The sequence below is a fragment of the Eutrigla gurnardus genome (assembly GCF_963514095.1).
Source record: "Eutrigla gurnardus genome assembly, chromosome: 1".
NCBI classification, from domain to species: Eukaryota; Metazoa; Chordata; class Actinopteri; order Perciformes; family Triglidae; genus Eutrigla; species Eutrigla gurnardus.
The window spans coordinates 35,421,453-35,440,653 of NC_139915.1; the positions used below are offsets into that span (position 1 = coordinate 35,421,453).

Genomic DNA, 19,201 nt, shown 5'->3' on the forward strand with positions numbered 1-19,201 from the left:
ATATCAGAGGTTCAGGGATCGGACCAGAGTTTTACAGACCGTGTGACATCATCGGAACGCCGTCGGTGGACAGAAGGTCACCGGGGAGCGGCCGAGCGTCCCTCTCCTGCTCATTATCTTTGTACTCTTACGTAGATCACTTTGATCCAGACTTTGCAGACGCTAGTCACACATTGGTTACTGTTACGTAAGTGGAAACTTCATTAAAGCGTTGGTAATGATCTTTATGGCGCTCATATTCGGTGAAGTATCCCCTCCTGGGTTCGTTCTCAGTGAAACAATGTGCAGGCGGAGGGCCAGGACCCCGCTAATGAAGACCATACGTCCTGTTGAAACCGTCGTAAAATGCAAATGAGTAAAAGAAACTAATATCCACATGTATATATAATGAACTCCTCTGATGTAAACATGAGTTACATCTCGGCCGTAACGTGTAACCAAGACGAGAACACTGAAACTTCTGAAATCCTTTTTCCAAAATGGGACATGACGGTTCCTCTGCGTCCGTCGGAGCTTCTCTACGTGAACTTTTAGAAGATACTTTTAACTTAATAAACTTCACGGTGATATACAACACGCAGCAGGCGCAGCGTTTCCCCTCCTTTTAATTGGCAATAATAAAAAAACGAAACCCCGGAGCACATTAATATATAATCAGACTTGACAGACTTCTTCTCAGTATTTGGACGGTGTAAGTACATTTATAAGTCTGAATAGAAGAGAAAGTGTTGCATCCTTGAGCAACAACGTGAATTTAAAAGGATGAAGAGGGAAACAAACCATCAGCAGTTTGATTTCAGTAGATATGGTTTATGATTCAAATTAAAGATATGTATTGCAGTAATAGTGGAGAGAATCCATGCTACCTTTTTCCCTTTTGTTTTTCTTTTAATATGATTTATTCTTCTTGGTGACAGTTTCATGAGCCTTCTCGTCTCCCTCCCACTTTAATTACAGTTTGAAAAAATTCTAATTAACATTTAACAAAATACCAGAATACATTAACATGAAGGAGCTTTCGCAGGTCGCTTCGTCTGATCGGCTTTTTTGGATCAATATTATCTCGTTTAACAAATGTCTAACTATCATCAACACTTGTTGCGTTCAGGTGATGTGTAGGTCACGGTGCGTTCAGGTGATGTGTAGGTCACGGTGCGTTCAGGTGATGTGTAGGTCACGGTGCGTTCAGGTGATGTGTAGGTCACGGTGCGTTCAGGTGATGTTTAGGTCACGATGCGTTCAGGTGATGTTCAGGTCACGATGCGTTCAGGTGATGTTCAGGTCACGGTGCGTTCAGGTGATGTTCAGGTCACGGTGCGTTCAGGTGATGTTTAGGTCACAATGCGTTCAGGTGATGTTCAGGTCACGGTGCGTTCAGGTGATGTTTAGGTCACAATGCGTTCAGGTGATGTTCAGGTCACGGTGCGTTCAGGTGATGTTCAGGTCACGGTGCGTTCAGGTGATGTTTAGGTCACGGTGCGTTCAGGTGATGTGTAGGTCACGGTGCGTTCAGGTGATGTTTAGGTCACGGTGCGTTCAGGTGATGTGTAGGTCACGGTGCGTTCAGGTGATGTTTAGGTCACGGTGCGTTCAGGTGATGTTCAGGTCACGGTGCGTTCAGGTGATGTTTAGGTCACGATGCGTTCAGGTCACGGTGCGTTCAGGTGATGTTTAGGTCACGGTGCGTTCAGGTGATGTGTAGGTCACGGTGCGTTCAGGTGATGTTCAGGTCACGGTGCGTTCAGGTGATGTTCAGGTCACGATGCGTTCAGGTGATGTTTAGGTCACGATGCGTTCAGGTCACGGTGCGTTCAGGTGATGGTGTGTTCAGTTCATGGTCTGGACCCCGTGGTCTGAACCTCGTGGTCTTGACCCCGTGGTCTGAACCCCGTGGTCTGGATCCTGTGGACCCCGTGTTCTGAACTCCGTGGTCTGAACCCCGTGGACCCCGTGTTCTGAACCCTGTGTCTTGTCCCCACAGTGTGTCCCGGGGGGATGTACGGTAAAGCCTGCTCCGAGGCCTGCTCCTGCACCAACAACGGCACGTGTAACCCCATCGACGGCTCCTGCCAGTGCTACCCCGGCTGGATTGGGGAGGACTGCTCCAGACGTAAGACCTACTTCCTCCCGTCGCCCCGGTAACCTGACGACCACCTGAGGGTGATCGTGGACCAATCAGAGCAATCTTAAAGGAAACCATTGGCTCTGAAGAGAGCTGCCACCATTAACTGATCACTAGTGGAGCTAATGACCGTCCTGATCTGTGTGTGTGTGTGTGTGTGTGTGTGTGTGTGTGCGTGCAGCGTGTCCTCAGGGCTCGTGGGGTCCAGACTGCATCCACACATGTAACTGTCACAACGGCGCCCAGTGCAGCGCCACAGACGGAGAGTGTGACTGCAGCTCGGGATGGACCGGACTCTTCTGTACTCAGCGTAGGTCACTCACACTCACACATATACACACACACTCGCACATATACACACACACATATACACACACACACACACACTCATACACACTCTCACACACACTCACACATATACACACACACACATCATCGATGCACTCTCACTTCTTGTAGTGGAGTCACAGAGGTTGCCTGCTTTGATTATCTAATACCTGCACCGCCATCTGGTGGCAGATTATAGAACTACGTTACTGAAGATATTCCTTCCTTAGATTCCTTCCTTCTTTAGGTTCCCTCCTTCCTTAGATTCCTTCCTTCCTTCCCTCTCGTGGCCCTCGTCCTCTCCTTGGCCTCGTCCTCTCGTTTCCCTCATCCTCTTGCGGCCCTTGTCCTCTCGTTGGCCTCATCCTCTCGTTGCCCTCGTCCTCTCGTGGCCCTCTTCCTCTCGTTGCCCTCGTCCTCTCGTTGGCCTTGTCCTCTCCTTGGCCTCGTCCTCTTGTTGCCCTCGTCCTCTCGTGGCCCTCGTCCTCTTGTTGCCCTCGTCCTCTTGTTGCCCTCGTCCTCTCGTGGCCTTCGTCCTCTCGTTGCCCTCATCCTCTCCTTGGCCTTGTCCTCTCGTTGCCCTCATCCTCTTGCAGCCCTCGTCCTCTCGTTGCCCTCGTCCTCTCGTTGGCCTCGTCCTCTCGTTTCCCTCGTCCTCTTGCGGCCCTTGTCCTCTCGTTGGCCTCGTCCTCTCGTGGGCCTCGTCCTCTCGTGGCCCTCGTCCTCTCGTTGGCCTCGTCCTCTCGTTTCCCTCGTCCTCTTGCGGCCCTTGTCCTCTCGTTGGCCTCGTCCTCTCGTTTCCCTCGTCCTCTTGCGGCCCTTGTCCTCTCGTTGGCCTCGTCCTCTCGTGGGCCTCGTCCTCTCGTGGCCCTCGTCCTCTCGTTGGCCTCGTCCTCTCATGGCCCTCGTCCTCTCGTGGACAGTGCGAACACTGATCGGGCCCCGGGTGTTTGTGTCCCCCAGGCTGTCCTCCGGGTTTCTACGGCGCCCGCTGTGCTGAGGTGTGTCGCTGTCAGAACGGGGCGGACTGCGACAACGTGGGCGGACAGTGTTCCTGCAGGACGGGCTTCATCGGACCGAGCTGCGAGCTGAGTGAGTGTCTGTCCGATCACGTAGGAACACATCAGCTAAGATCACGTTACTAGTGAAGTAACGTAGCTACGTTACATTATTGACCGAACGTAGCTACGTTACATTAGTGACGTAGTGTAGGTACGTTACATAAGTAATGTAATGAAGCTACGTTACATAAGGAACGTAACGAAGCTACGTTACATAAGTGACAAAACGTAGCTACGTTACGTTAGTGACGGAACGTAGCTACGTTACATAAGTGACGGAACGTAGCTACGTTACATTAGTGACGTAGTGTAGGTACGTTACATAAGTAATGTAATGAAGCTACGTTACATTAGTAACGTAACGAAGCTACGTTACATAAGTGACGTAGTGTAGGTACGTTACATAAGTAATGTAATGAAGCTACGTTACATAAGTAACGTAACGAAGCTACGTTACATAAGTGACAAAACGTAGCTACGTTACGTTAGTGACGGAACGTAGCTACGTTACATAAGTGACGGAACGAAACTACGTTACATTAGTGACGGAACGTAGCTACGTTATATTAGTGACGTAACAAAGCTACGTTACATTAGTGACGTAGTGTAGCTACGTTACATAAGTAACGTAATGAAACTACGTTACATAAGTGACAGAACGTAGCTACGTTACATTAGTGACGTAGTGTAGGTACGTTACATAAGTAACGTAACGAAGCTACGTTACATAAGTGACAGAACGTAGCTACGTTACATTAGTGACGTAGTGTAGGTACGTTACATAAGTAACGTAACAAAGCTACGTTACACAAGTGACAGAACGTAGCTACGTTACATTAGTGACGTAGTGTAGGTACGTTACATAAGTAATGTAATGAAGCTACGTTACATAAGTAACGTAACGAAGCTACGTTACATAAGTGACAGAACACAGAGTCACAGCAAAGTAAGAGATGTATTTTGCGTCACATTTCAACCCGATGTTTTTCCCGCCGGTTGCAGAGTGTCCCGCGGGGACGTTCGGCTACGGCTGCCAGCAGCTGTGCGAGTGCATGAACAACGCCACCTGCGACTACGTGACGGGAACCTGCTACTGCAGCATCGGCTTCAAGGGCATCCGCTGTGACCAGGGTGAGACTTCAAGGTCACATGACCCCAGTTCCTAACTTCTTGATTCACTTCAACAGCAGTTCCACAGTAAAGGTGCAGGTTTATGTGTAAGAAAGTAATTAAGACATGAACCACTAGGTGGAGCCATAACACGTCTCAAAAGGTTTTCAGACCAGTTTTAATGTAGTTCTTAAAATTCACATGGATGTAGTTTATAACTGATAAAAACCTGATATTCCATACAAGTAAACCTCTCTATAGGCCTTGGGGGTCCCTCCACCAGGTCTCTACAGGCCTTGGGGGTCCCTCCACCGGGTCTCTATAGACATGGGGGTCCCTCCACCTGGTCTCTATAGGCCTTGGGGCTCCCTCCACCAGGTCTCTACAGGCCTTGGGGGTCCCTCCACCTGGTCTCTATAGGCCTTGGGGGTCCCTAAACGTTGAAGACCCCTGGTCTATGGGTTTTGTGGCATTTCTGTGCGACGCCAGTAAAAACACCGTGTCATGTGATCTCTCGCCCAGCGGCCCTGATGATGGAGGGGTTGAACCCGTACACCAAGATCAGCCCGGCGCTGGCGGCGGAGCGTCAGTCGGCCGGCACCGTCCTGGGCATCGTCTTCCTGCTGCTCCTCATCGGGGCCATGCTGGGCCTGGTGGTCTGGTTCCGCTACCGGCAGAGGGAGAAGGGCCACCCGGTGCCGAGCGTCACCTACACGCCGGCCCTGCACATCAACTCCACCGACTACTCCCTCTCCGGTAAGGACCGCCGCGTCTCCGCCTGCTCTCCTTCGTCCTGCAGGTGCAGGTACGACCTCGGACACGACCTCGGACACGACCTGAACGGGTCTCTGTCCACGACTGAAACGTGGTCTCTAAACCGTTTCTTTTCTCCACCAACAGGCTGAAGATGTTACTTTTAAATGTTTATATTTGTAATAATCCGTTCTTGAAGATTCTGTGTGACCATGAATCAGGTTTTAACAAACCAGACCGAGTCCTCCTCCAGGGTCCAGCTGGAGTTCCTCCTTCTGAAATGTGTTGGTGCTCGGAGTGTGAGTGTGCCGGTGCATGCTGTGTCTATGTCTTCTAAGTCCCTGTGCTGGTGCTGTAGCAGGCCTGCAGTGTACCGGGCTGCTCTCCTCTCCAGACTCCTCCCCCAGTAGCAGCTCGGTGGGCGGATGCTTCTCCAACCCCAGCTACCACACGCTGGCGGCCTGCAGCTACGCCGCCCACTACGCCAAGCCGGACAAGAGGAGCGCCAGCAAGGTGGGCCGCCTCGCCTCGCCCTGCAGGGACACGTTCAGACATATTAGCTGCTGCTAAAACGTGAACAATAAGAATAACGTGTGATGAATGTTGTTTGCAGATGAAGACGAAGAAGCGACACAGGAACAGCGCTCCGGAGTGGGGGGCTTACTGCAACCTCAGCGACCTGGGTCAGTCCCTCACCGCACGCCGCTCTGCTGGCTCCGCCCACAACGCCACTCTGCTGGCTCCGCCCACAACATCGTTCTTTTAAAGCTCCTCCAGAGGAGCAAACGGCCGGTCACATGACCGCGTCCCTTCTCCGGTGTAAACGTCACACTTAGAGAATGTGTTAAAGACGCTAGAAACATGAATCAGACCATTATATTATTATTTAATTGTATTTTATTTTATTCCCCACAACAGTTTCTTTGGTAGAGTGGATTAGTCAATCAGTGAGTCTGGAGCTCGTGTTTACGATCAAAACCATAAAGTTGCTTTCCCCTTTCAGGACCTTCCTCCTCTCTCTGTGCAGGAGTTTACTGCATCGACCGGCGCTACAGCTACCACGTGGAGCCGCGCTACAGAGGTACGGAGCCACGGTTCCCTCGGCCAATGGCTGCCTCTGATTGCATCGTGAACCCGCCCCTCGACTCTCCGATAGGCCGAGTGTGATGAACAGTAGATAGTAGAGAACAGTAGGTGGTCACACCTGTGGCTCATCAGGATCACCAGTTACTACCCATCCCGTTGCCACGGCGACAGTGAGGTTCTTCCTCTCTGGGAACTTTAGTGTAACCAACCCTGAAACTACGGAAGCCCTGAGAGCAGGCGCGGCGCTACTATTGGGCCTGGTGGGCCTGGGCCCACCCATTTTAGGCCTGGGCCCGCCCATTTTGACTCATGCCTACTGATTAGTGAGTGATTTTCTTTCTAGCTGTTCATCCAATAAGCAGCCTGAGGAAAGCTTTGAGTGAAAGCTTCTCAGCCAATCTTCTACCCCGTGTGGACTACTAAGCCCGCCCACAGGCTGCATCGTCACCAGCAAGTGATCCAATAAAATGAATGACTTTGGCGCGCAAGCTTTGAGATGAGAAATGAAGGTGCGTGTCCACAGGGGCGATTTTAAACGCGTGTGGACGCGCCGCTTCCCAGTATCGCACGCTTGGTGGGCTGCCACGAGAGGATGATTGACAGGCGCTGTCCTTTAAACAACAGATTTTTGCGAGCGTTCGCGAGCGTTCCCGAGGCGGCGAGTCGAGCCCGGCGCCTCTGATTAGCATAAAGTAGATTCGACCTCAACTTTAGGCAAATGAGGTGCGGCCAACTCGCGCGCCGTCTCTCGACATTCGCCGCAACGCTACCAGAATGCATTGCACGGCTTTTCACATAGACAATGAATGGGACGCGGGGAAACACAGCTGCCTGTGGACACGTACCTTCAGACAGAACAGACCCCGTTTTTTTTTTTTTTTTTTTGGCTTATTTTAATTGGCCCATCCACTTTTCTTGTGGCCCACCCACAATCAAAATCCTGGCGCCGCTAGTGCCTGAGAGGATCTAGATACAGGTCTAGATACAGGTCTAGATACAGGACTAGATACAGGTCTAGATACAGGACTAGTGTAACCAACCCTGAAACTACGGAAGACCTGAGAGGATCTAGATACAGGTCTAGATACAGGTCTACATACAGGTCTAGATTCAGGACTAGATACAGGACTACATACAGGTCTACATACAGGACTACGTAGAGGACTAGATACAGGATTACATACAGGTCTAGATACAGGATTACATACAGGTCTACATACAGGTCTACATACAGGTCTACATACAGGACTATGTACAGGCAGAAAGCATATTTTCCCAAATGAAAACTACGTTATGACCACTCTGCTGAGAGGGGGGCAGGTTGCTGGTCTCAGTGCAGCATGGAAAACCCCTCAGAGATCCAAACCTGCACCTGAACGTGTCCCTGAACCCGAACCCAAACCCTAACCCTGTTTACAGGTGTGTTTGTGTCTCTGCAGGATCCTCTGTTCCCCCCAAACTCACCTGGTGGACCTGTCCTTCACTCCAGCCTGCCTGCTGCTGGACGTCCATGTAGACCTGAATGTTTGAACAGGATGAGGCTGCTGATAGTCTACGCTGTCCTCCTCACAGCAACCAATCCATGTAGTAACCTGAAAACACATCAGTGATCCGCCGCGGAAAGTAGTCCCAACAAGGGGACTCTCAAACTACAGTGATCACATTGGGCATGTTTGTGAGATGAGCTGACTCTCAGCAGCCTCGTCCTCTCTGTGAATGTGATCTCAGCAGCAGCTGATCCTCACACATGGTCACTATGGTAACCGCTTTGATGTCATGTGACTGTTTATGGTCCCCGTGAGTCAGAGGGCGTCATCTGATCTGTCTGAGGTCTCCCTGGTCCTCACGGTCTCCCTGGTCCTCACGGTCTCCCTGGTCCTAACGGTCTCCCTGGTCTTCCTCCAGACTACATGAAGGGCTCCCTGTCCAGCACCTGCTCCCTGAACAGTGAGAACCCGTACGCGACCATCAACGACGCCGGCTGCAAACACTCGGAGAGCAGCTACGTGGAGATGAAGTCGCCGGCTCACCACGACCACATGACGCATTGCTGCTCCGCCGCCATCATCGCCACGACGACCACCACCAGCGCACCGGCCAAAAACGTCTACGACATGGGTACGTAAGGTTTTTATATATATATAAACATTAAGGATTTCATGTTGATTGACGACCTGATTGATCACCTGACCCCTCCTGCCCCCCCAGAGCCCACCATCAGCATCGTGCAGGGGTCCGGCTGCATGGTTGCCCCCGGTTACCCCCAGAACCCGTACGACCTGCCCCGGAACAGCCACATCCCGAGCCACTACGACCTGCTGCCCGTACGTCCGAGCCCCTCCCACAGCCCCCCGCTGCCCGGCAGCCCCACCAGCTCGCTGCTCTAGACCCCCCACCCCAGCCCCGTTACCTAGCAACCAGACTGGACACTGGACCGGTGCTCCCAGTCCATCCACAAACCGGGGACTGTGCACCGGGGACTGTGCACCGGGGACTTACCGTGGAAAGGTTTTATCGCTGTATTATGTCCAAACTGATCAATACTACATATGTGTGTCGTATCACCATGGAAACGCCGACGGGCGTCCTCCTGGAAACGGAGCCACGGAGTTACTCATATAAATGAATCTGGATGGGACACATCCTGGTCTGGGATCGGCCCCCGGGACCCTGAACGGGATACAGATAAAAGGATGGATGTACAGTTTGGAACGCCCCCCGGTGGACACTACCTGTATGACTCTGGTGTTTTTACACATGGTTTCTTATTTCCTGTTTACATATTTACAGATCCCGACTGGGATCCGGATTTTCTCTCTGAAAGTTCTTTTTGTATGTAGAGTAGACGGAGTGGTGTATCGGCTGTGCACCGACTATGATTATTATCGTGATTTGGTTTTATGTGTCCAGCTTTATACACGTGCATGCCAAAGATTATTCAAGACATGATATTTAGCCAGAAACCCCCCGTTTTATGTCCTCTTGGTGGCCGTCTGTCTCAACATGGGAGCGACTGCAGAGCTGCAACTCACCGTTACTTTAACATTCATGTTCGGGGAAAACATTTTCTCCAATCAGCTGAGCTGTGAAACGTCATCAGCCTTCGACGACGTCTTCAAAGACGTTCAGTCACGATCACGGGATGAAAAGCAGCAGATTTCCACACATTTTTGCTTGAAATGCCTTTTTTATCCTCTCGTGAAAAAAACTGTAAACTCGATGCGTTAACGGATGGTGGAAACACCTTTACAAATAAATTCTGACGTAGCGAGTATTTAACTGATCAGCTGTTTCCTCGGAGGTTCCCATCACGCGTGAATAAGAGAGAAATCTGATCACCTGACCAGCGATGGCAGACCTGAGAGTTCCTTTGCTGTGCATCATATACAACATGTTGATGATACGGTGGAGGAACTACTGGCTTTCTATCTTCTTTGGATCAACGTTCTGAGCTTTTTTAAATCCCCCCCCGTTCTGGTCCGGCTTCCCCCGTTCACACTGAGGTGGTCTCTCCTGGTTCCTCTGAGACGACCTTCATCGCTGCTCAGAGGAGGAACCGCTCTGCTTGTGGAGACGGGAAAGAGACGTCTGTAATGTAAAAAAAATAATGTTTTGGTAAATGAACTCCCCAGTTCAAACCCTTGAAGGCCTTTTCACGTAATCACGTTATAAAAGTTATAAAAAGCAGTAGTCGCTCTGTATCCCGTTCTCTTCATACATCCAGAGTTAGACGGCCGAGACCTCGACTTCTTCTTCTTCTACTCTCTGCTTACGGGCGGATTACAGCCGTGTGTCGCCTGAAACGCCACCTTCTGATGAAACTACGCTAGCCAAGTTTATTCGCTCCAAACCTATTTTTGGACAAAAGTTCAGTTAGAAATCGCGGTTGAATAGAAACAAAACCACTGGATTTCTGTTCCCAAACACCATGAAACTGTGTTTCTAATCTTGTTGTGGCAACTGTTTCTCATGTTACATGTCGGGACGTCATTTTTCACACGGGTCACTTTTTGGGAAAAAATACTGACATATATTACTTTGGCAAATAGCAATAACAGGACATGTTGACAATCAGATGTAAACAGCTTTGTTCCCCCTCGTTTTCCTGGTTTTGTTCCATTTGCTCGTACGTTTTCTTGCTCGTACGTCTTTTCCTCCAGCTTTGATCCGAATGATAGTTTCAGCTTCAGTAGATGTGTCGAGTGCTGCTTGTCAGTCTTTTTGTTTCCAGCCCGAACCCCAATAAAGTTGTCGTAGCTCAGGGGAGTGGTGTCATGTCTTCTCTTGTCTGTCGTGGAATAATCGTAATATTACAGCTTTTAAGCAGGATTGTACAATAATGTGTCATCTGCATAATGGAGGAGCTTCTGTGAGACGTTTCTGACAGTTTACTCAGGAATTCTTTGGTACTTCAGGTCACTTCGAGACTTCCGGACCCGTCACATGTGGCAACACCCACACAGGTGTTTCCACTGATTGGACCTCTCCTGGTGGCCTCATGTCCAATCAAAAGTCTTCATCAACCTGAGCAGCCGAATCAACCCAAAATACCTCACAACAGCTTTCAGGAGTTGAACAACCTGCCGTTGCTCTCGTTCTTCTGCAGGTCCTGGACTCTGTGGGATTTCTTCATCGTCAGGCAGCACGCTGGTAAGAACCACTAATTAAAGGAGCCAACAGCATTCAGATGTATCGCGCCCTCCGTGTGTGTTGTAATCGTTTGGATAAATATCGGGGTTGGCCTCGCAGGCTTCAAGTCCATGTTAGCGTGCTCTGCTTGCCGCCACTCTGCACTGCTGTCACACGCTCAGGTAAAGCGCTAGCTCACACCGTTAGCACCGTTAGCTCTGCCTCATTGAAATGCCCCCACTTTAGTGTCCTTCACCATTTTACTTTGAGTTTGTGAGAAAGAAAAAGTCACTTGTCCTACATGTGATAATTTCCAAGAGAATCGATGTCTATTCTGTCATGACATAAATAGATTACGCAGATATGATTAGTATAGTCTATAGATCTATGGTGCGCTAGATGGTGAATGATTTTATAATCTATTAATTTACACGTTCACACAGTGATTTTATTTCTTTCTTCTATTTGACAGTTTAAAATGTACTCAAAGTAGAAAATAAAGTGTCACTATGAAGGATATTTCTCCAAAGAGACTAACTCATTATGGATCTGGCGTCATATTTATAATAATAATCAAATAAAATGTATTTATTAATATTAATAAAATATATATATTTAATATAATAAAATAATATAGACAATGTAAGAAATCCAAGACCATGAAAAGGTTTATGACGGGTGCGCTTTTATTAAGATGAACTGATAACTTAAGATATAGACACAATTGTACAATTTATCAATCTGTACAAAAACATAAAACCGTCCGTTTTTCCCCCCCGCTCACATTTAACCCTCCGAATCCACTGAAATGACATCATGTCACTCTTCAACACGTTTTACACTGGAATTACACTCAGTTATAGAATTCAATATAGTAAAAAAATCAAAAACACTTCTTTAAAAAAAGACAAAATAATATAAACACAGAGAAAACAATGGAGGTACATGAACGGGATCAGAGATCCTGTTTTAGAAGAGAAGGAATTGGATCAGCCAGTCTGGAGACGCCCGGCTGGCGGCGCCGTCTGTTCCAACAAAACGCCATTGGTGCCGCCGGCCGGGCTCCGACGCCCCCCCCCCCGCCATACACACACACACACTTCATCAACAGGACGCGGGGTCACGGGGTCATTCAGCACGGCGTCCTAGCTAGCCGAGCCTCGGCACGTTTTTCAGGAAATGGCGATGTTGGCGGCGTAAGGCGACACGACACGGAGTTGCAGCCGCTGACGGGAAGCCATGCATCGTGTTGAAGTCGGAGGCAGCTCGGTGTACGTAGGCGTGATGTGACGGGGCGATGGCGGGGGAATGAGAGGCGGCGGTGAAGGAGGCACTGCGACCAGAACGTCGGCTGAAACGCGGTTCAGACTCGCGGGACTCGAACCCGCGTCCTGCGGCGCCCGTCACCAGATTTTGGGTTTCTGAAAAGTGGCACCGTGTGGTTGTTTTTTTTAACGAGGTCCAGAATCTCCGTGTGCAGTAAACTCTACGGCGAGAGGTGACAAGAGGGTGAAAGGCGTCGTCATGACGACGGGGCCGTGGTTACGTGCGACGCCGTCGTCGGCTTTATATCGTAAAATACAGAGAAGTTACTTCTGATGTTTGTTTTTTAAATTCCTTCATTTGCTTCAGAACGTGTTTCTGCATAGTCATAGTCTATGTAGTTTCCCTGATGTTATGGCGGGAAAAGGATGACGCGTCGCCATGGCGATGTGTGAACACGTAAATCAGGCGACAGCGTTCGTACGAGTCCCGGAAGAGTCTTTCACCTCATTTGAAAACATGCGACACAGAATGCCATCTTACTTTTTTGTATTTATTAATTTTTTAAAGGCATGCAAAGGCCGCCGCCCGCCGTGAGCGCGGTGGCGGCGACGACCATCGGCCCTCGTCCTCTACGTGTCTACAGCGTCACATTCACAGCAATCGGATCACATGGCACGACGACGACGCTACCGGCGCACGAACGTCCACGCCGTGCTCGATACATCCACGCGGTTTCCAAAAACAGTACATTGCACTAAAGGGGGAGGAGCCTGAACTGACGGGAGGAGGGGCTTGTTTATGGGGGGAACACATGTGCTTTTAAAATTCATAGAATAGAAGATACATGAAAATGAGACGAAGATCATTAAAAAAGAAACGTGTAGAAATCAAGGAAACAAACATTCATATATTAAGACATTTGTGTGACGTGTCAGCGCATCTAATGAAATCTAACGTGATATGAAACGCTGCCTGCTGTCCGTCCGTCGCCTGGCAACAGACGGGCTCTGCCTGGGGGGGGTCACCCCACGCGGTGACTTCTTATACTGGGATATATTTACCGGGGAGGGGGGGAGGGGGGGTTCAGGTGGGGGGGGGGCGGGGTACAGACGGGTGCAGAGTTCGGGTCACGGCGTGGAAGCTGTGGCTCCGCCCTCCCGCACCACACGGTACGCCGAGGCAGTCTATGTTCTGAGGCGGAGCTGGGAGCCGGGGCAACTGGGAGTTGGGGTGGGAGGGGGAGGGGGGGGTAGCAGCAGGTCTGAGGCCTAGATGTTCTGACAGCACTGCATCTTTGGTTTGTTCTCGGTGGGCTGGACCTGGATGTTGACCACGTTGTTGCTAGGAGACATGTCGCTCTCCTGGCGCTCCGACATCTGCTTCTGGGACACGATGCGGTAGATCTCTGGGGGGGGGAGGGGCACAGCGGCGTCACTTATATGTACACTCTCACACGCCGCTCTCTCACACACGCCGCCTTCACACACGCCGCCTTCACACACGCCGCTCTCTCACACACGCCACCCACACACACGCCGCTCACTCACGGCGCCCTCACACACGCCGCTCTCTCACACGCCGCTCTCTCACACACGCCGCCCTCACACACGCCGCTCTCTCACACAAGCCGCTCTCTCACACACGCCTCACTCACACACGGCTCACTCACACACGGCTCACTCACACACGCCGCTCACTCACACACGCCGCTCTCTCACACACGCCGCTCTCTCACACACGCCGCTCTCTCACACAAGCCGCTCACTCACACACGCCGCTCTCTCACACACGCCGCCCTCACACACGCCGCTCACTCACACACGGCTCACTCACACACGCCGCTCTCTCACACACGCCGTTCACAAGCCGCTCTCTCACACACGCCGTTCACAAGCCGCTCTCTCACACACGGCGCTCTCTCACACACGCCGCTCACTCACACACGCCGTTCACAAGCCGCTCTCTCACACACGGCGCTCTCTCACACACGCCGCTCACTCACACACGCCGCTCTCTCACACACGCCGCCCTCTCACACACACGCCGTTCACAAGCCGCTCTCTCACACACGGCGCTCTCTCACACACGGCGCTCTCTCACACACGGCGCTCTCTCACACACGGCGCTCACTCACACACGCCGTTCACAAGCCGCTCTCTCACACACGGCGCTCTCTCACACACGCCGTTCACACGCCGCCCTCACACACACGCCGTTCACAAGCCGCTCTCTCACACACGGCGCTCACTCACACACGCCGTTCACACGCCGCCCTCACACACACGCCGTTCACAAGCCGCTCTCTCACACACGGCGCTCTCTCACACACGCCGCTCACTCACACACGCCGCTCTCTCACACACGGCGCTCTCTCACACACGGCGCTCTCTCACACAAGCCGCTCTCTCACACACGGCGCTCACTCACACACGCCGTTCACACGCCGCTCTCACACACGCCGCCCTCACACGCCGCTCACTCACACAAGCCGCTCACTCACACACGCCGCTCACTCACACACGCCGCTCTCTCACACGCCGTTCACAAGCCACTCTCTCACACACGCCGCTCTCTTACACATGCCGCTCACTCACACATGCCGCTCTCTCACACACGCCGCTCACTCACACACGCCGCTCTCTCACACGCCGTTCACAAGCCACTCTCTCACACACGCCGCTCTCTCACACGCCGCCCTCACACGCCGCTCACTCACACACGCCGCTCTCTCACACGCCGTTCACAAGCCACTCTCTCACACACGCCGCTCTCTCACACGCCGTTCACAAGCCACTCTCTCACACACGCCGCTCTCACACACGCCGCTCTCTTACACATGCCGCTCTCTCACACACGCCGCTCACTCACACACGCCGCTCTCTCACACGCCGTTCACAAGCCACTCTCTCACACACGCCGCTCTCACACACGCCGCTCTCTTACACATGCCGCTCTCTCACACACGCCGCTCACTCACACACGCCGCTCACTCACACACGCCGCCCTCACACGCCGCTCTCTCTCACACACGCCGCTCTCACAGACGCCGCTCTCTCACACACGCCGCTCACTCACACGCCGCTCTCTCTCACACACGCCGCTCTCACAGACGCCGCTCTCTCACACACGCCGCTCACTCACACGCCGCTCTCTCTCACACACGCCGCTCTCACAGACGCCGCTCTCTCACACACGCCGCTCTCTCACACTCTCTTTGTGGACCCAGACCTGTCAGGATGGTCTGGAAGGCCGTCTCGACGTTGGTGGAGTCCAGAGCCGACGTCTCCAGGAAAGATAAGCCGTTCTTCTCTGTGGAGAAGCAGCACGTTAGCTCGGACACGTAGCATAGCAGCTAATGACCCGAACCCGCCGTCAAACCTCATCATCATCACGTCAATCAGAACCAATCATTTACCAATCAGATCGGCTGATCCCCAGTCAGCTTCCCGAAGGCTGAACTGAGATTTTAAACTCAAACTTCAAATACAAATCAATCACAAATATGTGTAATATAAACTGGAAATGTTATTTATAACTGCTTTCATACAACATAATATAAATGCAGCGTATGAGAGCAATTGTAGGTTAAAAAAAAAAGAAACATTTTAAAAACTGAGCCGGAGTGGGGGGGGGGGGGCAATATTCAGATTTAAAAACTGCATTTTCAAGTTTAAAGTCGTGAATTTGAGAAAAAAAACTGACAAATGTCAGATAAAATAAAACGTATTATCATTAATTCAATCAGATTCAACAACAAGGAAAGATTTGAGCTCGGAATCACCAGATTATCAGAAGATAATTTAAATCTCAAGGGTTTTTCCTCATTGATTGAATATAATCTCTGTTTGTTTCTCAGAAGTTCAAAGCGTGATGAGGGAGGAGCCTACCAGCGAAGGCCCGCGCCTCGTCGGTGGGCACGGCCCGGAGGTGGCGCAGGTCGCTCTTGTTGCCCACCAGCATGATGACGATGTTGCTGTCGGCGTGGTCCCTCAGCTCCTTCAGCCAGCGCTCCACGTTCTCGTAGGTGAGGTGCTTGGCGATGTCGTAGACCAGGAGGGCGCCCACCGCCCCGCGGTAGTACCTGCAATCACCACACGTCACGAGGGAAGCGGCTGATTGGCTGCCATTTAGGTGACACAGCGTGATGCTGCTCAGGCGTTTTCTAATGGCAGGAAACGGCGTTGGTACGTAGTTTGACATAATAATAATAATGTTTCGCACAGAGAGAGAGCCGCTCTGCAGGGATTAATAATCCGTCCATGCTGAGAGGAGAGGTGGATTTCTGACTAACAGGAAGTCTTAATGGACCTGGTGCTTAGCAACAAGCTACAAAAGCAAAGTATGATGATGATGATATTTAAATAGCACCTTATTTTAACATGGGGTTTCAAAGTGATTCATATTTGTGTCACCAAAAATAAAAGAACAAAACACAATTTCTTTGTATTTTTATATCAAAATCTGATATTTTATTCTTCTGGGAAAACTAAATATGATGCCTGTGTATATCAGCTGGTACCGATAATATCGTAACATCCATCCATCAGAGCGAGAGAAGGCCGTCGCTAATCTGTTCAACCATCAAAATCAATTTCCTCCCAGAGTTCAGCGTTTCTAACGAACAGAAACCACACAGATGCTGGATGCTCCTCCTCCTCCTCCTCCTCCTCCTCCTCCATACTCACGCCGATGTGATGGCCCGGTAGCGCTCCTGGCCGGCCGTGTCCCAGATCTGGGCCTTCACCGTCTTGCCGTCCACCTGGATGCTGCGCGTGGCGAACTCCACTCCGATGGTGCTCTTGCTCTCCAGGTTGAACTCGTTGCGGGTGAAGCGGGACAGCAGGTTACTCTTCCCCACGCCCGAGTCACCGATGAGGACCACTGGGACACAGACGGCACACTTTAACACCCGCCGCCACAACAACCAGCCAGTTACATTTAGAACGGCCGCTTTTTAAGGTTTCCTACCAACGGTTATTCCTGTGTGAGCTGATCTCAAGTTTCAAGAGTCTCTTCGGCCCCTCATTCATTATAATAATAATAATAATGATAATAATAATTCATATGACTTAAATAGTACCTTTTTGGATACTCAGACACTTTACATGAGATGCTTGACAATTACAGAATTTTCTTTACAGGGTTTTCTTTGTCCTCTAGAACAACAAGCTGAATATCTTCAGGTTTAACGTAATCTGGGCCTTTAGGATTTTGTAATTGTAACATTTCTCGTACAAGTACAAGTACATGATGTTAATCCCAGTAAGCAACCAATTACATTTACTCATGTACTGTACTTATTATTTCGCCACTTTATATTTTCTACATCTCAGAGGCAAATATTGTACTTTTTAAATCCACGACATTTATCTCACAGCTTTAAAAACTTAAGAAAAAACTTGATAAATGTATAAAAATATAGAAAAATAAATACATATTAAGTACAATTTCCTGAGGGATTAAAACAATATTCTGATAATTAAACTATCCAAGGTAGTTAAACATTTGTTATTAAAATGTTGCAAAGCATCAATAATAATAACTCCTTTCTGGGACAGACCATTCTGTCCATTCTGAGTACTTCCAACACTGTGGTATTAATACTTTGTTATCCGAGTACTAGTATGATCGTATACAAAATAAAACCTGGAACATAAAATAATAAAAACATAGTTTTAAAGACCTTTCAGATATGGGATGTTCTCCCTGACGTTAGTTGATAATCACGTATATCCGATAAAAACCGTTATACCGGAATGTCGACGGGCTACCAGTTTGTTTACACTGGTCTTATTGTTTACACTGGTCTTATTGTTTACACTGGTCGTATTGTTTGTACGACCGAAGCGTCGCTGCGGTTAATAAATAAATGCTAACTCTTATTTAGCTAGTTAGCTGCGCTGTTGAACTGTAAACGTGTATTTTAAATTGGCGTCGATGGTTATATCGTCCCGGCTCCTCCCGGGATCCCGCGGAGCTTAACGTGATAACGGTGATAACGTTAAGGTGTGTCCGACGTGATGCTGGTCCGCGCCCACCGACAGCAAGCTAACGGCGACTAGCATGCTAACGTTAGCCGAGACGCACCCTGTCGTTCCGCGATAACTAACGGGACGCGCCCCCCCCCCACCCCCCCATGTTGGGCGAAGGGTCGCCTCGAGTCGCGTACGCGAAACAAACTAGCTGACATTCCGTGGAAAGCCCGGTGAGAAAGCTACGAGCACAAAGGTTGACGGTAAGCTACATTAGCATAGCCTTGACAGTTAACCAGCTGGCCTGTTTTAGCCTGACAGCTAGCAGGGCAGCTAGCAGGGCAGCTAGCAGGGCAGCCAGGAGCACACAGAGCTGCAAACGATGAGGAAAAAACACGCTTTTAGTTTTTTTGGTTTTGTTACCTTTGAACAAATAATCATACTCGTCATCTCTAGTGCCCATCGTCTTATCGGGGTCTGTAAAGTCCGAGATTTAATGTGACTTCAGTGAAAAGGAAGGCGCTCTACTGTATTTTACTCTCCCAACGGGAATCTGTTTGGGAGCCGTACTTCCGCAACTCCTTCTTCTTCTTCTCCTGGCGGCGCGCACGGAGAGAACTGCGACACCTATCGGTGGTGGGAAGAGGAGGGCTTCGCTTTATACCTGCTGGGCGTAACCCATGATAATATATCATATACATCATAACTTATAACTGACTCTGTTGTCATCTGTTATATCTAAGTATCATATATCTAAGTATTTTATATTTATATATATATACACACACATACACACATAAGGATCTGAAATGATGCTGCATCCCCATCTTCTTATTCCCTCGATAAAAAAGCAGATTGGAGTTTGGATTGTTGCC

At 50.1% G+C, this 19,201-nt stretch overlaps 2 protein-coding genes across 2 annotated transcripts in view; one reads left to right on the top strand and one right to left on the bottom strand.

Moving 5' to 3' along the window:
• The window catches only part of LOC311017611 (multiple epidermal growth factor-like domains protein 11), a 98,381-nt gene extending 89,379 nt beyond the window's left edge, over window positions 1-9,002 (top strand). Inside the window, exons 17-26 of the mRNA XM_084016061.1 lie at window positions 1,982-2,110; window positions 2,304-2,432; window positions 3,413-3,541; window positions 4,513-4,641; window positions 5,143-5,376; window positions 5,735-5,886; window positions 5,987-6,056; window positions 6,377-6,454; window positions 8,365-8,577; window positions 8,668-9,002. Of these exons, the coding sequence (XP_083872187.1) occupies window positions 1,982-2,110; window positions 2,304-2,432; window positions 3,413-3,541; window positions 4,513-4,641; window positions 5,143-5,376; window positions 5,735-5,886; window positions 5,987-6,056; window positions 6,377-6,454; window positions 8,365-8,577; window positions 8,668-8,846 (1,442 nt within the window). The 3' untranslated portion in view covers window positions 8,847-9,002. The remainder of the gene's footprint in view (window positions 1-1,981; window positions 2,111-2,303; window positions 2,433-3,412; window positions 3,542-4,512; window positions 4,642-5,142; window positions 5,377-5,734; window positions 5,887-5,986; window positions 6,057-6,376; window positions 6,455-8,364; window positions 8,578-8,667) is intronic.
• A 2,750-nt stretch (window positions 9,003-11,752) lies between these two features.
• On the bottom strand, window positions 11,753-18,908 carry rab11a (RAB11a, member RAS oncogene family). Its single transcript, XM_084016010.1, has 5 exons — window positions 18,750-18,908; window positions 17,040-17,235; window positions 16,242-16,435; window positions 15,583-15,663; window positions 11,753-13,759 (listed from the first exon to the last, which is right to left on the bottom strand). Exons 1-5 carry the CDS (start codon window positions 18,787-18,789, stop codon window positions 13,623-13,625), a joined length of 648 nt encoding a protein of 215 aa, XP_083872136.1. The 5' UTR covers window positions 18,790-18,908; the 3' UTR covers window positions 11,753-13,622.
• Between the last annotated feature and the right edge of the window lie 293 nt (window positions 18,909-19,201).